Raw genomic sequence first — 20,809 nt, 5'->3', positions numbered from 1 at the left:
CTAATTACATTCCTCTACATTTATTTTGAAGGCGATCACCGGATGTTGCATTTATATGTGTCATCACACTTGACTGCTTTCCTCCCTTCTGTCGACTTGGGTCCCTGAGGTTGTGATCCACGGCAGTGTGTCGGCTGGCTCCCCCGCGGCCAGACAGGCGTGCAGGGATCCCCTGCAGCATCCCGGAGAAGCGCCCAAAGAGCCCGATGCACGCCACGCTGGGTGAAGAGTGGGGGGCTCATCCTTGGCTGACACCCGGTTACCCACCAGCCCACTCCACCCTATGTCGAACTGGGTTCTAAACGGGCTGAGGACAATCTAAATAACAATGGAGCCTTTGCAAAACGGGACCGATTTTGAGGAAGACTGCCGAGGTGCTGAGGAGGAAGAGGTTGACCCAAGAATCCAGGTGAGATGACTTATAAGTGATAAAATGGAAAACTTTTAATGACTTTGTTGCAGAATGTTTGCAACAACTAATTCTGGGAGTTGCTTGATTCTTCAAATTCCCTGCTATCCAGCTTCATGTCTATGTGATGTTGTTCATTATCTGTCTGCTTATGCCTCCAGTCGTCATGGTAACCGATGAGACGGGAGGGTCCCCACAAAACTAATCGTGTAAAATGCTATCAAGTCCTCCTGATTCTCAATCCTTGAAGTATTTGGATGAAACTGTGCTATATAAGACACACGCCTAATATATCGCATTTCAAAGCATCAGTGCGCTCCCACAATGTGTGTTTTCATGCCTTAGCCAACTCTGCTAATTTCATCAAGAGAACCCGCTTTTAACCTTGATCCAATCCGTGTTTGTCTCCATCTGTGTTTACTGCAAACAGGGAGAGCTGGAGAAGTTAAACCAGTCCACAGATGACATCAATCGCTGGGAGAGCGAGCTGGAGGTAATAAACAGAAGACTTCTTTCTCCGCTGTCACGGAGCACTTTTCTGCCTTGCCTAAACGCATTTAGAGATCCTCCAAGCAACAGGGAGAGATGATTCTTCTCGTTTGGCTTAATGCTTTCGAAAATTGCCTAGCAACGTGAACCGTATCTCAAAATAGTTCCTCTGTGAACGCCTTGCAAAGATGGAAAAAAACGACGAATAATGCTAGCAATGCTAATTTTGCAACAAGCAGCACTTTGGCAGTTGCCGTGGTTTCATAATACTTCAAGCAGCAGATCTTTAAACACACATGGTGGCGTGCTACAGATATAACAATACACATATTCTTTATCCTCTGTGAAGAGCGACTACGATTGGATGGTGTTATCTTAAGCAAATCTCGATGTCTTGTCTGTCCTCACATTGACTTTGTTCTATTTGGGACACTTGTGAGAGTCCCAAGTGTCTCCCATAAACAACCCTTATCCTTCCTGTAAAAACAAACCAACTATCCAAAATGGATGCCAAGCATTTTTAGTTTCCACGGCCATTCTTGTAGTTAGCCGTGCGGCAGGATGAAATTAGTCGCTGGCAAAACAGTCCGGAGATTGCGGTTTTCCCATTCTTGCTCCGCCACTCCCTTCCCACCATGCAGTCAATTCAGTCCAACCACCAAGAACAGTAGTTTGACTTTACTACATTGATATGTGTTAACACGACTCAAGTTGTTCTTTCGGAAAAAGAGAAGCGTAAAAGCAACGGCCCTCCATGCTGGGTCCGTGGGGGAACGCTGTGATGTCACAGGGAAGCACACTTCCTGTGTTTCCGCCCTCGAGGTCACTGAACAGGATACAGGTGTCGCCGCCGCCGCCGGCGTACGCGCTTTAAACGGGTTCGTCACGACTTCAATGATCAGAACTGCTTCGTCAGCGGAATCGCAAGTGGTCGTCCGATTCAATGCAGTTGTCACACTTTTCTTCTCATATCGATGAATACATTGGAGTAGACCTCCTTCGATGCTGCGGCCCAACGTAACAATAACAACAAGGAAAATTGTGTGCAGCACTGATGACAGCAAGAATTTTATTTGGAATCCAGAGTACTGATTCAGCTCCCTCCCGCTACTTCAAATCACATTGAACTCCTTCCAAGAGTAGCTTGGCCGCTTTAATCGAAAAAACCACAACCACGCTGGCCTCATGACAGCGCTTAGAGGAATTTAGCTCTCATCTTTGCACAATTGGGCCCACACTAAACCCGCCTAAACCGTGCAGGAATTCCGCCAACGCTTCCGCGCCGTCTTGGTGGAAGCCACCGTCAAGCTGGACGAGCAGGTGAAGAAGATCGGACGGGCCGTGGAGGACTCCAAACCTTATTGGGAGGCTCGCAAAGTAGCCAGACAGGTACACGCACACACTGGATGAGTTGGAAAGCGGATTAAGTGCGAGACGCTTGAAAGAACTCATCTCATATCGACTTAAAAGGCCGGCGTCCACACGTGACGTCTATTTTTAAAGCACCTCTGTATGCTAAACTTGCGTGTCATTGGCGTGCAGTCAAAACATAAATAGATGGTGTGATTCGACGCCACCGTTTGCCGCGTGGGATGGGACCAAAGTGCGCGTGAGGGGGGATCAGAACGCGCGTCCGCGTATTTCAAGGGGGCTTAACCACCACCACGCAAAGCCGATGAAGGCCTCAGGGTTCATCCGGCGTATTGTCCGCTTATGATTTATAGACGGCGACGTTTAATATTTCAAACGTGACCCACTTGGGAGAGATCCAAATGCCTGCCTGACCGTGTCACACGTGCACGCTCATTTTATTTGCCCTCCCCCCTCTGGAAGCACCATGTTTTTTTCCACTTACATTCCAACAAATTTGAGAAGGGGGAGTCGCCATGTGGAGATTTGCACGAGCTGTCCTGTCTTTTGTCTTGTCCAACAGTGTCTGTCTGTTGCATGTGCGTGTATTCTGCGGACTCAAGTGCTGACGAACTGGTAAAGAGAAAAATTGTCAAATCAGGTTTTTGTGTCTCCAAGATTTATTATTATTAGTGTGACGATAATATTTGCTTTTGGCAGGCAGAGCTATTTATGTGACATAACCCAGAATGGGAAGGAAGTGTGCTGTTTTTTCTTTTTTTTTAAACTTCCACCCTGACAAAACGAGTGAGTGATTATTTCATTTTGTAGTCCTCACACCATTAATGATCTTGCATAGCCTGGGAAATGGGTCACACAAGTCACGCAATCAGTTTGGAACATCGAGCAGAGCAGATCGCACCCAACGTGCTATCTTCACTCGCCTTGGATATCATGACAGCGTCAAGGCAGGTGGTGTCGCCTTTGCGCCCGCTGACGTCATTGCTGGGGGGGCTATCTTCAGTCGGGGGTGACCCCGACTGGTGGTCGTGACACCAGGCGATCGGGGGGTGCGTGGGAAACAAACGTTACCCAGCTTTAAACTCCCACTGACTATTGCAAGATCAAATGCTAACATATTTTAATGAAGACCAAAAACGAAAAATATTTGAAATGACTTTAATTGGCCGTATAAAATAAATGTTCCAGTTTTATATTTGAAGAGGTCAACAAGAGGAGCAAACTTGTTTCAATAACCATTCAATTGTTACCAAAACAAGTCATAAATACATCAAAACCTATTGGTACCATTTTTGCCCTAAAGCAAATTTCTTTACGCCTTCCTCAATCTCACTTAGCCATCTTAAATTTATGACGCAATCATGATATTTCCGTTGTGGCTATAGCGCCTTATCCTGTCCAGCACAATATGTAACATGAATGCACCATTCTAACGGCATTGTTTTTGCAACATCAGCCAAAAACAATCATGCATTCAAAAACTATTTTTTTTATAATCCCATAAAAACACACTCTGTATGGTGCCGATTCCATCACACAATCCTATTGAGGGCAAAAATGTAAGCGTAGAATTCTGTATCCAGTTTTTGTATCGGCCGTGATTAAATATGAATGTCGGTGGTGGGCCGCGAGGCGCGATGGGAATAACAGTCCCATTGACAGCGAGCATGAGTTGGAGGAGCCCACCGACAGTCACAAATATTTTTGTTTGTGCCCTTTTTTGACCTCCGTCCTCCTTCAGGCCCAGGTCGAAGCCCAGAAGGCCACCCAGGAGTTCCATCGGGCGGTGGAGATCCTGCGGGCCGCCAAGGAGACAATCTCCCTGGCCGAGGAGAGACTGCTGGAGGAGGACAGCCGTCAGTTTGACTCGGCCTGGCAGGAAATGCTTAATCATGCCACGCAGAGGGTGGGTGGGTGCGCTTGACATCGAAAACCTCACATATGTTTGGACGCATGCTTGATAAATAGTTTAAACAAGAAGACTCTACATTTTTCTATAGCCGCAACTGTCACTATGAGTAGTTTGTTTATCGAATCGACTTCTCCGCTTTTGCGCAGGTAATGGAGGCCGAGCAAACCCGAACGCGCAGCGAGGCCGAGCACAAGACGACGGCGGCCAACTACACGTCCTGCATCAGCCACATGAAGCAACTGGAAAAGAAACTTAAACGCTCCATCAACAAATCAAAGTGGGTCTAATTTTTTGTTTCGCCTTCTTGTGTGCGCTTCCAGAGGCAAAGCAAAACGGGGCTGTGTTGATCAAGTCCAGATGTTTCTCTTCTGACTTGTCGGGGTGTAACTGGCTTTTGTAAGAGCCCAGGAATGCCAGTGGTCAGAGTGGAGTGGTTTTTTTTAGTTTCCTCCCCCACTCACTCTTTGCCTTCTTTGTGTCTCCCCCTGCAGGCCGTATTTTGAATTGAAAGCAAAGTATTATCTCCAGCTTGAGGTACGTGCGTGCACCACGACACGCAGAATGAAGTCAAGCACATTCGGTGTTCACCGCTCCATTATGCAAATCGTGTTTGCGTTTTAGTTCCTGTTTAACCAATAATTATCCTGATCGGAGCTGGGCAAAGGATGTTGTTGAAGTGAGCATCACGTACTCATGTCATCTTTGTTCTGTTTGTTTTTTTTTCTCCTGAAGTCGGAATGTATCACTGTGAAATGTAGTTTAAATATTTACCTTTCTTCAAACCGGCCCAGTGATTGATTAACTTTGACATTGTTTGTCACATCCTGTTAAGGTTTACTGTTAAACTGACAAACAAAACAAAAAAGATATTGAAACCTTCTCACTCAGGCTGGTAAAAACTAGCATTGATCTTACGGTGATAATTTCATTTTAGCAACTGAAGCGTCACGTGGACGAGAGGCAGGCTAAGCTGGTGGGGGCTAAAGCCGAGTACCGCGCCGCCCTTCGCCGCCTGGAAAGCATCTCCGAGGAAATCCACGCCCAGCGCCGCTCCGTGGAGACCCGAGGGCGGGGGGTTGGGGCCGAGCTCGACGGCGAGGACCTCGAGGGATTCTCCGTGGATTGCGACGGCATATCGAGTGAGTGCCGCGATCGAAAAATCTTGAGGTTTAATTCAAACTGATTTTATTTTGTGTTTCACGTGTGCGCAGTGGTGTCGGTGTCCATGGACGACGACTCAGAGGAAGACGCTCAGTCCCCCTCATCCAGTCCGTCCACCTCCGCCACCCTGGACATGCCCTCACCGCCGTCCGAGACCTCCATTCTCCACACACCTTCCTCCCCATCCTCTTCCTGCTCCGGTGCTTTGGATGTTGCCAGCCCGTGCAGCTCTCACTGCACAGACTCACCGTGCGGTTCTGCCCATGGCTCGCCTCTTCTGGGCCCTCGGAGCCAGTGCAGCGGAGCCTCCTCCCCGGACTGTGACCAGGAGAGAGGTGGGTGCAAACAATTTCAATAAGAAAAAAAAAACATTTCAAAGTGGACCTTTTAATGTCACTAAGGTTAGCCTCTCCTTTCGGCCTGCAGGAGAGCGAGCAGAGGGCGCCGAAGCCACATTGGAAGGCAACCTGAGCAGGCTTAACGTGACCGTTGCACACACCCAACAAGACAATGATGACATGGAGGATAAAAAGGAGACAGAACACTTGAGCAATGAACTCCCCCTACCGTCAAACTCTCCCCTACTCAACAGCGTCTAACCGGGATGATCTCCATAAAAAGTGCCATAAATGACAGTGTAGCCATTTGAATGCATCCAGTGACTAAATAATCAAGTATCAGTGCTCATCTAAGGACCGCATCTCCCGTAATCTTCCTTGCTTCACAAGAACTCATCTACTCATACTGCAATTTGATCATGTTAAGGACTGCAGTCCCAAAATGAGGAATTCGCAAAGTAAAGCAAAAAAGTGTTGTTTTTGAATTGTGCTTATATTTTATAATGCTGAATAGCTCCCTCTAGTGCACATTGACCTGTATTTATAGTCTTCTTGTATTTGAACATTATTGGGTGTTTGTTGTTCATGTTTAATGCAAAATAACAAGCAATAAATGTGTGCTTTAGGTGATTATTTTTTTTCACTCCATAGATGAACACATTTTAGAATGAGCTATGCATTATGGAAATTCTCTCATTTGTTTGTCTTCCATTTAAATCCTTTCAGTATTCAGCATAAACAATATAAATAGCGGATTAAATAGTTTAAATTCATTGCATTTTAATCAAAACAAAAAAAGCACATATATGTAATGTAAAAACGTGACTTTGTGTGTTATTTGTTACGTTAGCGAAAGATGTATTCTGAAAGATAGGACGAAATAGGACTGTTTAGCAAGTTTCCGTTCAAATAAATACACTATAAGCGTTTTTTTCTCCATTGCTGCGGAAAAATGATCACATGACTAAGAATCACATGATTCGCCGACAAAGCCCGCCCTCTCTCTATCTGATTGGGCAACACACTTACGGACTCTTCTGTGATTGGACAGCGAAAAGGAATGACCCCCATGGTTCTGATTTTGTTTACGTGTGAATGAGTCAGTTTGTAGAGATGCGTCTTGTTTTGATGTAGATCCTCACGTTTGTTTTTTAATCTTTTATAGTTGTAATCTAATATAGTGATCGGAACATGACGCAGTTGTGGTTCGTCGTTGGCGTTCTGCTGTGGACTGTCTTGGGTAAGGCTACCGTGCTTATAATTAGCTCAGGGTTGGAAACGAATATGACGTTATATTGTTTTAATCGAAATAGTTGTCATTATTTCATGGCAGTCAACGTTTTGATTTGTTTTTTGCAGTATTCTGCATTAACGCTAACAGCAAAGTTTACGTCAAAAAAAGAAGACAAACAAAATCCAATACCAAAATCCATTTATAAATCTGTTCATTTAAAGTCTGCTTCCCGTTCAAGCAAAAAGTAATGAGGTTATCCATATCGTGTGGTACCCTAATTTGCATATAGAATATGCCCTTTAATTCGACATATGTATGACGTCAATCATTGGCCAACCTGAAACGACACAAAACACAATGTGATTAGTGAAGTGGCTGACTGTGGGCTAATTGTTTCCACGAGACAGTCATTCCTGCTATTTTGCACTACAATGGATGAAAACAAGATTAAGTTAATCTTATCTGTGCATCATGTAAACACATCTCCTTACCTTTGCTCTCAATAAGTCTCGTCTGGATCAATTTATCTTTGTTTGCAGGTTCTGAAGCAAAAGCGTTGCCTTCCCTTCCCGATTTTGGCCGTGCTTATCACGTGAAAGGTGAGCAAAAACAATTCACTGTTTGCTTTTGTCATCAGCGCTTTATCTCATGATAATGTTCCCCTACAGGAGTGATTTTGTTGCCCTATGCTGAAATTCGGGAGCCCTTTGAGGCCTGGTTTGACCTGAAGGCAAAGTCCAGCCGTATAGACTACTACCATGGTGAGTGGTTTTTCTTCTTCATTCTTGGCGGGTTGTGAAACCGAGAAAGCACACTGTATTGCATGCAAACGACCGGAGTGGAACAGAAACCCTTTTTACTCATCATCTTGCAATCTCATGTGACCTTGTTCTATTTACATTTGTGCAATAGACAACTTAGTGTTTTTTTTCTGATTGGTTTTACAAAGCATTGGGATTTAAACATTCAGAAAAAGCTTCACATGAAAAGGAAAATCGAGATGTTTCCTGACATTAGCAGTGTATTTCCATGTCAACATTGAATCCAAATCAATCATCTCATTTATTCCAACAGGACAAGTGTCAACATACCAGCTGGGGGCCGAGCAGCCATGGGGGGTTTCCTACAAGATCACCCCCGAGACCACCGAGGAAGAGCTGAACGTAATGAAATGCTTCCAGGTCAACGGGACCAAGGAGGAACCCGTCAAGACCCAAGCGGCCCTGCCCGACGTGGACGGCTTTCAGGTCTTTGTCACGGTTTCCGTTCCTTTGTTGATGACATCTATGATTTCATCCTTGTTTTTATTTCTACTTCATCTCTGAGTATTTGTGTTTCCTCCCCAGTTCCTAAGGATGGAGTACTATAGCGGCTCCCTATGTGAAGTGTGGCAGAACGTGACCACCGTTGGCAACAAGAAGAACACCTACACGCTTTGGGTGACCCGATCGGAGAAACGGGCCGACGGCCGGACGGATCCGCCCACGCCTCTGCACTACGAGATGATGGGCTACAACACGCTGCTGGGCTCCCATTTTGACAAGTACCTGGTGGATTATAAGGAGTTCTCGTCCAACGTGGACCCCATGGTGTTCTCCCTCCCAGAAGGTTTGCCAAAAAAAAAAAGTAAATAAAAATGAGGGCAGTATGATAACAAAAAAAAAATATTGGACAGGTATGACTTGTGGAGGATTCCCCGGTCCAGGAGTGGAGCATCACATGCTGGCCAATCCCATGAAAGATCTCATCCACACGTCGTCTTCGGGCCACTCGCGGCGCATCTTCGACCATTTCAAGGAGAAGTTTGAGCGTCAGTACAGCGACCAGAGGGAGCACGAGGAGAGAGAGCAGGCTTTTCTCCACAATCTCAGGTGGGCGGGCCTTGCTCATTTTTTATTTTCGTTTTTTCTATCCAAACTTGTCAGTGGGCATTTTTGAAAGATTGAATTTGCATCGGGTCTCCTTGCAGATACGTCCACTCCAAGAACAGAGCGGGACTGTCCTTCACATTGGCGCTCAACTCCCTGTCGGACCGCACCATGTCGGAGATGGCCGCCATGAGGGGACGCAAGGGCGGAAAGACCCCCAACCGAGGACGCCCATTCCCCACCCGCAAATATGAAGGAGTCAAAGTCCCCGAGTCACTGGACTGGCGCCTTTACGGTGAGTCGCCCCCCCCGCCGTTCCTGAACTCTTTCATTTATTTTTTTTCATTTTTTTATTACAGGCGCTGTGACGCCAGTGAAGGACCAGGCCATCTGCGGCTCCTGCTGGAGCTTTGCCACCACGGGGGCTTTAGAAGGAGCTCTCTTTTTGAAGGTTAATAAAAATCCACAAGAATGGCTTTATGCAAATAATATCATTCTGTTGCGTAATATATCATCCTTTATTATTGTTTCCCCCCCCCCCCCAGACGGGTTCCCTGCAGGTTCTCTCCCAGCAGATGCTTGTGGACTGCACGTGGGGCTTTGGTAACAACGGCTGCGACGGCGGCGAGGAGTGGCGCGCGTACGAGTGGATCATGAAACACGGAGGCATCGCCACCACCGAGACCTATGGTGCATATATGGGCATGGTGAGAACATATCATTTAGCATTTTAAAACCATCTCAAGCTTCATTCGACACCGTGCGTGAAAACTCTCGTGGGCACACAGAACGGCTTTTGCCACGCCAACGCATCGCAGCTGACGGCGCACGTCCATAGCTACACCAACGTGACGTCGGGCGACGCCGACGCGCTGAGGTTGGCGCTGTTCAAGAACGGACCCGTGGCCATCAGCATCGACGCCGGGCACAGATCCTTCGTCTTCTACAGCCACGGCGTCTACTATGAACCCGCCTGCGGTATGACAATACAATTCATGTCGATATGCAAAATGAATCCACGCAATTTTCTTATTCCTCAGGTAACACCACCGATTCACTTGACCACGCCGTGCTCGCCGTGGGGTACGGCACCTTAAACGGAGAGCCCTACTGGTTGGTAAAGAACTCATGGTCCACCTACTGGGGCAACGACGGCTACATCCTCATGTCCAGCAAAGACAATAATTGCGGCGTTACCACCGACGCCACCTACGTCACATTAGCCTAGAAAACTCTGTCACTTGTGCCACAACCATAAGATATTCAATTTGCTTCTGATGAAAGAAATCAATGGAGTCGCTCTTCATTTTGATTTTAAACTACGTGATGCTGGAATTTTAAATTTGGGAGATTTTTTTTGAATGCCACTATTCAAGTTGCCTGTGAATGAATGAGTGAGAAAATGTGCAGAAATAAAATTTGTCAGCGTGAATCATTTTGTTTCTGAATCCGCTATTATGTACTGTATTGTTCATAAATGAACATGCCGTGGTTATTGGCGTTTGCATGAAATATAAATGAATTGTATACTATTCCAGCAGGTGGCGCCATTGCACCTTTATCCTCTCTGTACACCCGGAACCGAACAGGAAATTGCTTTAATGTTGAAACGCCTACCCGGATGTAGGCTGTCACTTGAAATGAATTTCCCATTCGAGCGGGCAATCGTCGTTTCTTTGACATTTTCGTCACTCCACTAAATTCACTCCCACTCGAGTGTGAAAGCAAGACAAAGCACCTTTGGATCGCGCTCGTGACGTGGAATGGCAGAAGGACTATGTGGAAATAGCAGTTTGTCTGCAGAAACGTAAAGATTGAAGGTAAGTGATTTGAATGTGACAACTGCCTTGTTCTTCACGACTACCAACCTGGCCCGTTTTGGCACCAGAACTTTTACAAAGATGTTCAAACATGCACATTTGCTCTTTGAGTGGTGATGCAAAACAGTAAAACAGAAAGGATCTACACTTACAAAGAGAAATTCCTGCATTTTTTTCCATCCAATCGTTATTGTCAGACAATTGCAATTATTATGAATGTGCATAATCTTGGCTTTGGTCCAAACTGATCCAGATCATACTGTGTAGTCTCTAAATAAACTATAGAACAGTGACAATTGAATGCAAAATCAAATCAAGTATCCAAAAAATATATATACACAATATAAGATTTAATATGCCCCCCTGTGACATAACAGGAAAGTTTTAAAATTGTCTTTTGGTCGTCCACGTGGGCTTATTTTAGTTCTTTTAAACACCTGATGAGAAGTTATGAGGCTAAACTTCTTTTGTCCACTCCGACTATGCTCAGCTTCATTCCTATTTGGAAGTTTGTTGTTGGCATGCAATAAAAACGTTCCTAAAGCACTTTGGACCAGCTGCTGAGTCAGTGCAAACGTCTAGAAGTGCTAAACAGGAACATGTGGTAACTGTCCACCCATCGTCACAAAAGTCAACCTAAGAATCTCAGACTGTTGTCACTTCCCATAATCGTCGAAATGCAACAAGACAAAATGGCACCAGCTGCTTTTTGCCCCTTGCTGGAGTCAGCAACAGAGTCGTGTCCGAATCCCATCTGCATTTTATTAAGAGCTTGTGTTTTGATGTTTTGTTCCCACAAACCTCACAGGGGGTGATTGAAGTGTGCGTTTCCATGACACGCTCAGCTGGAGGCTGGAATGAACGAAAGCAAAAACACTTTTTGAAGGTTAAGTAAGACAAACAATAAAAGAGCATTTGAGATGAGGTCTTGGGTTATTCTCACCGTAGCAACTTTAGAAGCATTTTCCTTGGAAAAGGCAAGTGGAGCCTCAAAATACTAGTTTTGTGTATTTATACGCAAACGTGTGCGTGTCACCACATCATGGGGTAATTGCGCTGCGTTTTCACGGCTTGGTTTTGGAGCCTCACATGTTACTGGAAACTGGAGCGAGTCATCATTTTCATCAGGGAGGTCGGTGAGCCTCATGGTGGGGTAGCGTAAACTTTGACTAACTATTACTGTGATGTCATCACCTCTCATTGTGTTTCTTTTCAGTGCGTGTGTTGCAATGGCGGAACTACCCTCGGGACTGTTGGAGGCATGCGTGGTGCTCGGGGCCTCCAGTGAGAAGCTCCGGGACCTATACCAGGTATTCATCATGAACATTAAGAAGAATTTTGTTTTGTGTCAATCATTTTAATAGCGTTTCCATTTTTCTTTTGACCAGCTTCATCAACAAAATAAGTTTGTGGAATTTCCCCTTCTGGATGCAGAGGTTCTGCAGGTCCATATCCCGCCTTTTGTCTCCAAGGAGACCAATTCCAGTCATGTGATTGGTCCTTCCTTTAGCCGTGTGCAGCGGCGGAGAAGCTTCATCAAGAAGGTCATTTAGAATCTTTAACTATGGTTTTTTTTGGGGTTTTTTTTTTTCTCAACCTTTTGGAACCTTTCAACCACTCTTGTAGAAGAAACGGGACCGTGCTCCAGATTCCGCACATAACGGGGAAGCCGCCAATCACTCGGAGGTATCCTCGGCAACAGAGGACATCAGCGTTCCGAAGGATCTGGACCTTATCGCGTTGCCCCAGCTCTGTTTTCCCGGTACCCCTGCGATGACTTATCGGGTGTTGTAAACCAAGCCATTTTCACTTGTTATTTTTGCTGCTCAGGTGGTCTTCAGTTGTCCAATGAGCAGAGAGAAGACGCGTATCACTTCCTGGTTTTTACCGACCTTTTGGGGAATCGAACTCATGGAGTTGTGGCGCAGTACTACAGAGCCGTACAGGTCGGTGCACTTTCCAAGACAAGGTTAACAAGTGGTGCTTTCTGATTGGTTGTTTGTGCAGCCCTATCAGGAAGCTTCCATCCAGAACGGCCATCGTTGGATTTCCTCGAAATGTCGTCTTTTCGCTCCCTACGCCGTGTGCGTCATCTCCAAGTTGCCCTACTACAACGCCTTGAGGGACTGCTTGTCGTGGTAACACCCCCGAGCGTTGCCATTTTTCAAAGGCCAACGACCGACGCGTCTTCTTGACCCTCTTTTAGTTTGCTGGTCCAGTTGCGACCCGGCAGACAAGTGGATTTAGCGGAAACCATGAAGGAGTTTTCCGCCAAGTTGTCCCTCGTCCCGTTACCGCCTCCTGGACAGCTACACGTGGTCAGGAAATTGGGGGGGGGGGGCAAACACGAGTCTTAACATGCGCTGCTGTTTTGGTTAGCAATCGCGTTCAAGTTAGCCACGCTGTAAAGAAGTACAGTCTGTTTTTTTTTACTCTGTTTAACACTCAATCTTTTTGTGTGTTTTCAGTCCTTTAGCCTGCGTCCCCTGCTAGTGGTTCTCCCATCCAGGGAGAACCAGGACGGCCCCATCATCGACGTGGACTTGCACCTGCCTATGCTGTGTTTCTCACATCCAACACTCCTTCAGGTAACATTCCTGGAGTTTGAACGCAGCAAGGACAGCTAGTGTTGGGCAAGTTATTAAATTGTTGAACACCCCTTTCCTGTTTTATTTTTATTTCAACAGATCTTGTCCTGCATGCTCCAAGAGCAACGTCTGGTCTTCTTCTCATCCGACTGGGCCAGACTGACTCTGGTTGCTGAGTGCCTCTTGCTCTATCTGCAGGTCGGTCATGGAAAAACAAGGAATTGTTTCTCCTAATTCTCATGGCGCTTCCTTTTCCGTCCCGACGCAGCCGCTCACCTGGCAGCACCCTTACGTTCCCGTGCTGTCTCGAGGAATGCTGGACTTCCTGATGGCGCCCACCGCCTTCCTGATGGGCTGCCACATCAGTCACTTTGAAGAAGTGGCTGCGGTGAGTCCGAAAAATCCTCATCCGGACCTCATATGAACTTTAACTCTTTGTTTATTCCCAGGAGACGGAAGGTCTCATCCTGGTGAATATCGACGACGGTATCATTCAGTCGTCCTGCGCCGACGACGTCGACCTCCCCGTGATTCCTCTGAGCGCGGCCGAGTGTTTTATTTCGAGGTAACAATGTCGAACTGTATCAACGGGCAACGGCTCGATCGTAAAATAACTTTGCGCGCGAAGAGCCGAGTCGCTGCAGCTCCACTACGACCTGGAGCTGTGTCACCTGGGAAGGCCCACCGACGCCATGGCCATGCAAGCTCAGCGGCGGGTCTGGCAGAGACGACTCAACAAGCAGATACAAAACATCTCCCTGGAGCTGCTGGTCAACATCTTCAGGCACGTGTCCACCGTATGCTGGATGTTAATGTTTGCTTCTATATCCAAATGAAAAAAAAATCCATCGTGTGTTTTCTACCAGAGCCGTGCAGGACTTTCTAAACCACGAGCACAGAGTTTTTAACAGCGAGGAGTTTTTGCGGACCAGGGAGCCAGCGGACCAAGCCTTCTACAAAACGGTACCCAATGAATTCCGTCAGCATGTCACGCAAAGACTGTCTTTTTTCATTTTGTGTGTGTTCCGCTTTCAGGTTTTAGACACACACATCTTTCACTCATTCCTGCGAGACAGGCTCAACAGGAAACAGGACAGCTTCAGCCGCATGGAGCTGAACACGCGCAACCAAGCGCACAGGTATGTTCGACAATCGTGGCGATACAATTGCAAATCGCTTCGAGCGTTCAGTCTCAAAGTCACGGGCAGGAAACGCGTGGATGTGGTCAGAATGCAATGTCTTGGCTTGAGCTTTATCAACTTCCTGACTGTGCATCTCGGTCCTCCTTCTGTGACATTTGTCGGCCGTCGTGCAGGAACCGCGGCGTGACCGAGACGTCCCGGCGTCCGCCCATGTCCGAGTTGTCCCGCAACGGCTACAGCAGCTACGCCAGCCCGGACAACCGACTCAGCAGGCGGCTGGGGGCCAGCATGCCCAACCTGGACCAGTCGCCCCACGAATCTTTCAACGGCATCAGCCCACTTAGGCCGGCTTCTCTCCGGAAGATGACCCCCGACTCTGGTGTGTGCGTGCTGGAAAGATGACCTCGTATCAACTGCTGAGTTCTTCCTTCTTCATCCCAGGCTTGAAGTTTCCTCAGAAACCCGTGATGGTTTTCCGCCTTCCCGAATTCCCGCCCCCTTTGGCCTATCATTATGTCCAAAATTATTACGCGGAAATGGTTACGAGTCTGGGCAAGGTCATAAGCGCCACTGCTCCCGATGAAGCTGCTCTGCTGGCCAGGTAATGACAAGATACTTAGTTGACGTGTTTCAAGCTCTTGACGTTCCCCCCCCCCATGTGTCCAGGTACCATTACCTGCGTGGTTTAGTCAACACGGTGTCAAACAGACGTCTGGACGCTTTGGAGGACTTCCAGAGTCTTTACAAGACCGACTCGGACATCTTCCCTTTGCAGATGGTCAAATCTCTGGTGGACTCGCTGTCGGAATCCGACCGTCTGCAGGTGCTTATTATCTGCGGAACTTTTCATGTTCTGCTTTTAATCCCGTTGACCGCGAATGGGTTCGTGGCAGGCGGACAGGCGGACGGAACTCAAGCGTCTCATCAGCCGCCTCAAGCGGGACCAGGAACGCGAGCGACACGACAGTAAGCCCGAGGAAGGCACGGTGAAACGTTTCCAGCTGCCCAAAAAGTACATGCAGCTGGACGAGTTTGTCAAGTGCGTCCAGGAATCGGGGATGGTCAAAGACCAGGGGACCATTTACAGGCTTTTTGACGCTCTAACTGTTGGTAAGTCAAAGTTGATCTCCAAGGAGTCTCTATGAAGGATTTGCTCACATTTAAAAAAATATGTATATAGTCCTTTCTATAATATCAGATTCTGATCCATCGTGATATTGTATTTCTTTTCTTTGCACTGCATGACGCGAGAATTGCTCGGGGCTGTTTAGTAAAGAGCTGCCGCTGTGACCTGACCGCATTCCTTGCCAGTGATTAAAACAAGGCGAGAAGAAGAGATAAGAGACACCTGGAGACGGTCAATATTATTCCAGCGGTGGGGGGGGAGTCGGAAAGAGTTCCATGTCGCCGTAACTCTTTTCTTCTTTGTACCCTGTTTATTTAGACGGCCCGTAAAAGTGGAATGCTGTCATTTATTCTCAGCGCCCGCTTGCTCGAACAAAAATGGCTCCTCTTGTTTGTTTTTCCTCATGAAGCTACCCGTGAGGAGTCGATATAGGTTTTGATATGACGCGTTCTAATAAAAGAGAATTCTTTTGTTGTTCATTTTAGGGCATCAGAAGCAGGTTGGACCCGACTTGTTTCGTGTTTTCTACACCATCTGGAAAGAAACCGAGGCTGAGGCACAAGAGGTGCGTATTCAACACTTCAGAGAAAAACTATCTTTTTTTTTTTTATAGAATAGAACAAGTAATTTTTTATTGGCATCTCAGGTATGCTTGCCCGCGTCTGTGTTGGAGCACATCGAACCCAGCGAGTGCGTCTTCAAGCTCTCCTCCTCGGTCAAGACCAGCCGCGGCGTGGGCAAAATCGCCATGACCCAACGGCGGCTTTTCCTCCTGACCGACGGCCGGCCCGGCTACGTGGAGGTGGCGCAGTACAGGGATTTGGAGGTAAAACAAAAAAAAGGTTATGACAGCCATGCAACAACATGCTTAACTTGTGTGTGTTTTTCCCTGCAGGAGGTAAAAGTGTCCTCGGCTCCTTTCTTGCTCCTGCGCATCCCCACCTTGAAGCTGCGCGTGCGGGGCAGGAAGGAGGCCTTTGAGGCCAATTTGAAGACGGAGACGGAACTGTGGAACCTGATGGTCAAAGAGATGTGGGCCGGACGGGACTTGGCCGACCAGCACAAGGTAACGGCCAATGTCGCAACGTGTACACAATCGACACGCTTAGTCTGTAAACAACAACAATGCAGCTCAGCTTCTGGCTAGCAGGCATCATGGCAAGAGTTTTTCTTTTTTTCTAGGACCCCCAGTACATGCAGCAGGCTCTGACCAATGCCTTGCTGATGGACGCCGTCGTGGGGAGCCTTCAGAGCAGCAAGGCCACTTACGCCGCCTCCAAGCTGGCTCACTTTGACCGCATCAAAATGGAAGGTAGGCCCACAACCAAATCAAACCGGTTGCCCAGATGAAATAATAAACATGATTAGATTACCGATTGTTAAGCGGAGCTATTGTTTGAGCTCCAAATACTTTCCGCGTCAGCTTTGTGTTCTTTGCGTGTCCCCAGTGCCGATGATGGTTCCCAGGACGACGGCCGAGACGCTCAAGCACAAGATTAACCCCTCGCTGGAACTGGCCGCGCCTCGTGCCGTCGACGCTCTTCTCTACACGCCGGGTAAGTGACACGAAACAATTCTGACCTCTGTTATCACATCACGGGCGGACACTCCTTCCTCCGTTGACTCGGTGACTTTGGGTCACAATGACCTTTTTGGTGTATCATAGAAACAAGCGCATAATTAAAAAAATAAGTATTATTGAAACAAGTGGGTGTCGGAATCCTCAAGGATGTTCTTCAGCTGGCATGCGGTGCCACTTAAGACGTCCTTCTGGTGGCAGGCTGGCTCCCTTTGCCATCTGCGTGGGTGAAAAGAACAAACGTGAGCATTGAGAAGACGGCCGCCGGCCTCTCGTTTGAATGTAGGTCACGGAGTTGAATTCCTGGCGCTCGGCCACAGCGCTGCCTCCCCTCACGTCAAATAGCTTCCTTTCAGCTCCCTCGCCGCCAACGTGTTTTGAGTCGAGGACCGTTAACTGAAGCAGGGTGGGGTTGGACCAGCAAATATTTCCATTTGTCACAGAAGGAGAACATTTTTACAGTTGGATTCCAAAGCAGTTTGGTCTGTCTGTGGTGGTGGTTCATGCTCCTTGTTTGCTGTAAGAAACTAATTTGCTTAAATTAGTCTGGTACATGGCCCATTGTATTATTTTTTTTCATAGCGGGCTCAAAGAGCTCCCGACCGAGATATTTTTGGTTCCTTTGACATAGCAAAAATGTAAACAGGTTAATGTGACCTTCTGCAGGTGAAGTCGTTTCAGGTCCGCGCATATTCAAAAGTCATTTTCAAAAGAAGGGCGGAAGATACGTTTGTTTTGTAACATACCAGGAGGGTGGAGCTCACTCGTAACTTCTCGTTCGCTATCGTGACAGACGCCGGTCACACATTGGTGATAAAAGTATGGTCAGATAAGCAACCGTGTGTTTGTTTCAGGTCAACTGTGGGTGTCTGTGAGCGGTGGCAAGGTGATGGTGTTTGACGCCTCCAGCTGGTCCCTCACGCACACTTGTCAAGTCGGCAACGCCAAATTGGTAAAAACGTACAAAATGCACCCAAATGACAGCAAAAAGAGAATACGTGAAAAAAAAATGTCCTCATCTGCAAAAGGGGTTTGCAAACGGCAGATGGAAAGGAATGTCCACGTAAGAAATTGCCAATGTTGTTTGACCTCCTGAGTACACCCGGCCGCCTTGTGTTACCGGGCAGACTTGGGGCGTTAAACAGGCATGCTACTGACATCAGCCACGCATAAACATGTTTCCCCCCCCCCCCCATTCGCTTTGGCTCCTTTGCCGGCCTCTTCCTTCAACGTGTTTTATGCCTCCGCCGTCTCGCTGAACTTCAGTCACATGAAGTCACGCGTTACCTTGGCGCGACGCTTCCTTCAACCTGCAAGGTAGATCATTCATCTGTGTTGCAGTTGAGTCATTTTATAAACCAAGAGAGTCTAAAGTCCGGCAAAGCACATTCCACCCTTCTGTTACGTTGCGTGTCAAACTGACCACTTTCCTCTGCTCAAAATGAATGACTGCTAAATTGTAGTGGAACTGTGTGACATCACCGCCACCTAGTGGAGACATTGAGGAAGTACAGCTGCTGTTTATATTCCATGTCTCATCATTCCCTTCTTTGTTGGTTCAGAACTGCATGCTAGCCGTAGACCAAGACCAAGTGTGGATGGGCTCAGAGGATTCCGTCATCTACATCATCAGCATGGTGGCCATGGTCTGCAACAGACAGCTGACGGATCACAGGTCCGAGGTGACCGGACTCGCTCTGGACACGGACAAATACAGGTGAACCCATGCTGGCAAGATGCAGAGTTCTGAAAGGTGTTCTACAACAAGGAATTTTGACATCATCTGATGTTCTTGCAGTCAAAAGGTGGCGTACTCCTGCAGTGCCGAGGGAACCGTCATGGTGTGGGATGTTTCCACACTGCAGGTGAGGTTTTATTCAGAAAAAAAATCTTTTTACTGGTTAGCTAGATTTATTTTAAATATGAGCGCCCCTCCAAACAATAAGTGAAGAACTCCCAGTGTGTCTCCTTGTTTCCTCCCTAAAACCTCATTCACATTGTGTGTCAGGTGAAGAAGAGCTTTCACCTGTCCTGTGACCGCCTGCACTCGGTGCACGGCTTCAACGTGACCCTGTGGTGCTGTAAGTGTCTCAGTGCTTCAAAAAGCCAGCCAATGAAATGCATTCAGCTCTGGCTTGCTTTCTCACCTCCTCCTCCAGGTTCCAGGGACAGCATCATGGAGGTGTGGAGGAACGGCTCTTTAAAGCACCGTCTGAACTTGCCCGAGCAACACAAAGGCTCTGCAGCCACATTCAGCGCTGTGCTCTTGTTACCTGAGGTAATACACAGGTCCAGATTTGCAAGCATTTTTCTTCATAGTTTATACTTAAAGGTGAATTTGTGCGTCAGAGGGAGGAAGTGTGGAGCATATGCGTGGATTCCGGACAGGTTTGCATTTGGCATACCAAGGATGCATCAAAGCCCTACCACCGGGTGGCGCTACAGGACTGCACTGGATGTCACTGCATGATTAGAGTGAAAAACCAGGTCAACACACAAAGATATAGTCCAAGATATTTTTTCTGTGTACGCTTGGGATCATCTAAGACAGTGACACAAAAATGCTTCCCTCCAAAGGTGTGGATCGGCGCGGTCGGCCGCTCGTCCAGCAAAGGGAAGGTGTACATCCTGGACGCCGAGCGCCGGCAGGTCGTCAAGGAACTGCACGGCCACAGCGACAAGGTGACGGCGCTGTGCTCGGCCGAGGACCGCTACGTGCTCAGCGGCGCCGCCAAGCATGATGGGAAGATCGCCATCTGGAAGGTGGAGTAGCAAGTGTTGTTTACAATCGCCGGCTCCTCATGTGACAAGTATGGAGCAAGCGCAGTATTACGCCGAGGCTTTTGTAAGCTCGCCTGTCCTCCAGCTGTGAATTCATTCCGTTTATAGGAACATTTTATTCTGCTCGGGGGTTTTGCATTCATGGCGCCTCTTTGGTCGTAAAGATGCTATAAACCTCGCATGAACCCAGTCCTGAGCTTACACAAGTTATTGACCGCTAATATGAACCGTACGATTTCACGTTATCGCTGCCTGTAAAAAAAAAAAAAAGCATTTTTTCCCCCAACTCTGTCATTGCATTGAAATGCAAAATGGGGAAGTCAACAACTTCAGAACATTCTTGCGTCATATTGTTGCAGAACCAATGGCCGCTTTTGCTTCTGTTCTGTCTAAAGTGCGGAGTTGACACTTTTGTCTTTTATGATGATCGGCTTTTTGAAAAAAGAAATACCTCACTTTTGCATCAAAGGAACAAAATCAAATAGTCAGACATGGCATTTCGGAGAACTCTTCATGGGAAGATTTCCGATCCTTATATGAAGGAATGCAGATGAACCAAAGAAAAACAAACACTTTAAGGCCATAATATGCCTCAAACATGATCTTATTATATCTCACTATTTAATCTGTACTGTAGATACATAGGCATTTTTTGTATTCTGTACATTGAGTTTTTAACTGCAATATAATGGCACTTTCTGTTGCGGAGGGAAGGAATTGAACACATTTGTACTGTTCTTGTTTTTAATGTGATGCTTTGTTCGAAGGTATTCATAAGTACTTGAGCTCTTTTTAACAGTAAACGCATTATGTGCAACAAAAACACTTGGAAACGTGCATTTGTTGTTTGTTCACCACATCCACCAGAGGAGGGCGCTGTTGCTATTCTTTGTAAACGCTATCCAAAAAGTGGCCGAGGAAAACAAGATACTCTCCAGAGAACTTTGTTCAAGTTTTTATACAATATGTGTAAAATTATTTAAATGAATCA

At 47.1% G+C, this 20,809-nt stretch overlaps 3 protein-coding genes across 5 annotated transcripts; all 3 read left to right on the top strand.

Moving 5' to 3' along the window:
- Window positions 1-79: 79 nt before the first annotated feature.
- Window positions 80-6,310, top strand: sh3bp5a (SH3-domain binding protein 5a (BTK-associated)). Of its 2 annotated transcripts, none has more exons than XM_061267519.1 (9): window positions 80-409; window positions 840-902; window positions 2,159-2,287; window positions 4,011-4,175; window positions 4,328-4,458; window positions 4,673-4,715; window positions 5,116-5,320; window positions 5,393-5,677; window positions 5,744-5,765. In XM_061267519.1, the coding sequence occupies exons 1-9, from the start codon at window positions 329-331 to the stop codon at window positions 5,746-5,748; spliced, it is 1,107 nt and encodes a 368-aa protein (XP_061123503.1). In that variant the 5' UTR covers window positions 80-328; the 3' UTR covers window positions 5,749-5,765. The 2 variants fall into 2 exon arrangements, with proteins under 2 accessions (XP_061123503.1, XP_061123502.1); XM_061267518.1 differs by lacking the exon at window positions 5,744-5,765 and adding an exon at window positions 5,769-6,310 and having other exon boundaries at window positions 81-409.
- A 417-nt stretch (window positions 6,311-6,727) lies between these two features.
- LOC133144828 (digestive cysteine proteinase 2-like) lies at window positions 6,728-10,214 on the top strand. Its single transcript, XM_061267794.1, has 11 exons — window positions 6,728-6,920; window positions 7,454-7,513; window positions 7,583-7,675; window positions 7,989-8,161; window positions 8,261-8,522; window positions 8,590-8,785; window positions 8,884-9,077; window positions 9,142-9,233; window positions 9,328-9,489; window positions 9,571-9,760; window positions 9,823-10,214. Exons 1-11 carry the CDS (start codon window positions 6,872-6,874, stop codon window positions 10,008-10,010), a joined length of 1,659 nt encoding a protein of 552 aa, XP_061123778.1. The 5' UTR covers window positions 6,728-6,871; the 3' UTR covers window positions 10,011-10,214.
- A 200-nt stretch (window positions 10,215-10,414) lies between these two features.
- Window positions 10,415-20,651, top strand: dennd3a (DENN/MADD domain containing 3a). 2 transcript variants are annotated; one of them, XM_061267787.1, is made up of 30 exons: window positions 10,415-10,602; window positions 11,819-11,912; window positions 11,991-12,146; window positions 12,232-12,364; window positions 12,433-12,548; window positions 12,610-12,740; window positions 12,809-12,920; window positions 13,071-13,190; window positions 13,290-13,388; window positions 13,459-13,578; window positions 13,640-13,755; window positions 13,819-13,974; window positions 14,057-14,153; window positions 14,226-14,329; window positions 14,506-14,711; window positions 14,774-14,933; window positions 14,999-15,155; window positions 15,226-15,442; window positions 15,944-16,023; window positions 16,105-16,284; window positions 16,354-16,524; window positions 16,641-16,770; window positions 16,907-17,014; window positions 17,892-17,989; window positions 18,600-18,754; window positions 18,836-18,902; window positions 19,046-19,118; window positions 19,197-19,315; window positions 19,387-19,524; window positions 19,615-20,651. In XM_061267787.1, exons 2-30 carry the CDS (start codon window positions 11,832-11,834, stop codon window positions 19,807-19,809), a joined length of 3,795 nt encoding a protein of 1,264 aa, XP_061123771.1. In that variant the 5' UTR covers window positions 10,415-10,602; window positions 11,819-11,831; the 3' UTR covers window positions 19,810-20,651. The 2 variants fall into 2 exon arrangements, with proteins under 2 accessions (XP_061123771.1, XP_061123770.1); XM_061267786.1 differs by having other exon boundaries at window positions 12,229-12,364.
- The last annotated feature ends 158 nt before the right edge of the window (window positions 20,652-20,809 follow it).

The sequence above is a fragment of the Syngnathus typhle genome, linkage group LG20 (assembly GCF_033458585.1).
Source record: "Syngnathus typhle isolate RoL2023-S1 ecotype Sweden linkage group LG20, RoL_Styp_1.0, whole genome shotgun sequence".
NCBI lineage: Eukaryota > Metazoa > Chordata > Actinopteri > Syngnathiformes > Syngnathidae > Syngnathus > Syngnathus typhle.
The sequence above is the reverse complement of the archived record's forward strand: the minus strand, read 5'-3'. Positions and strand labels throughout refer to the sequence as shown.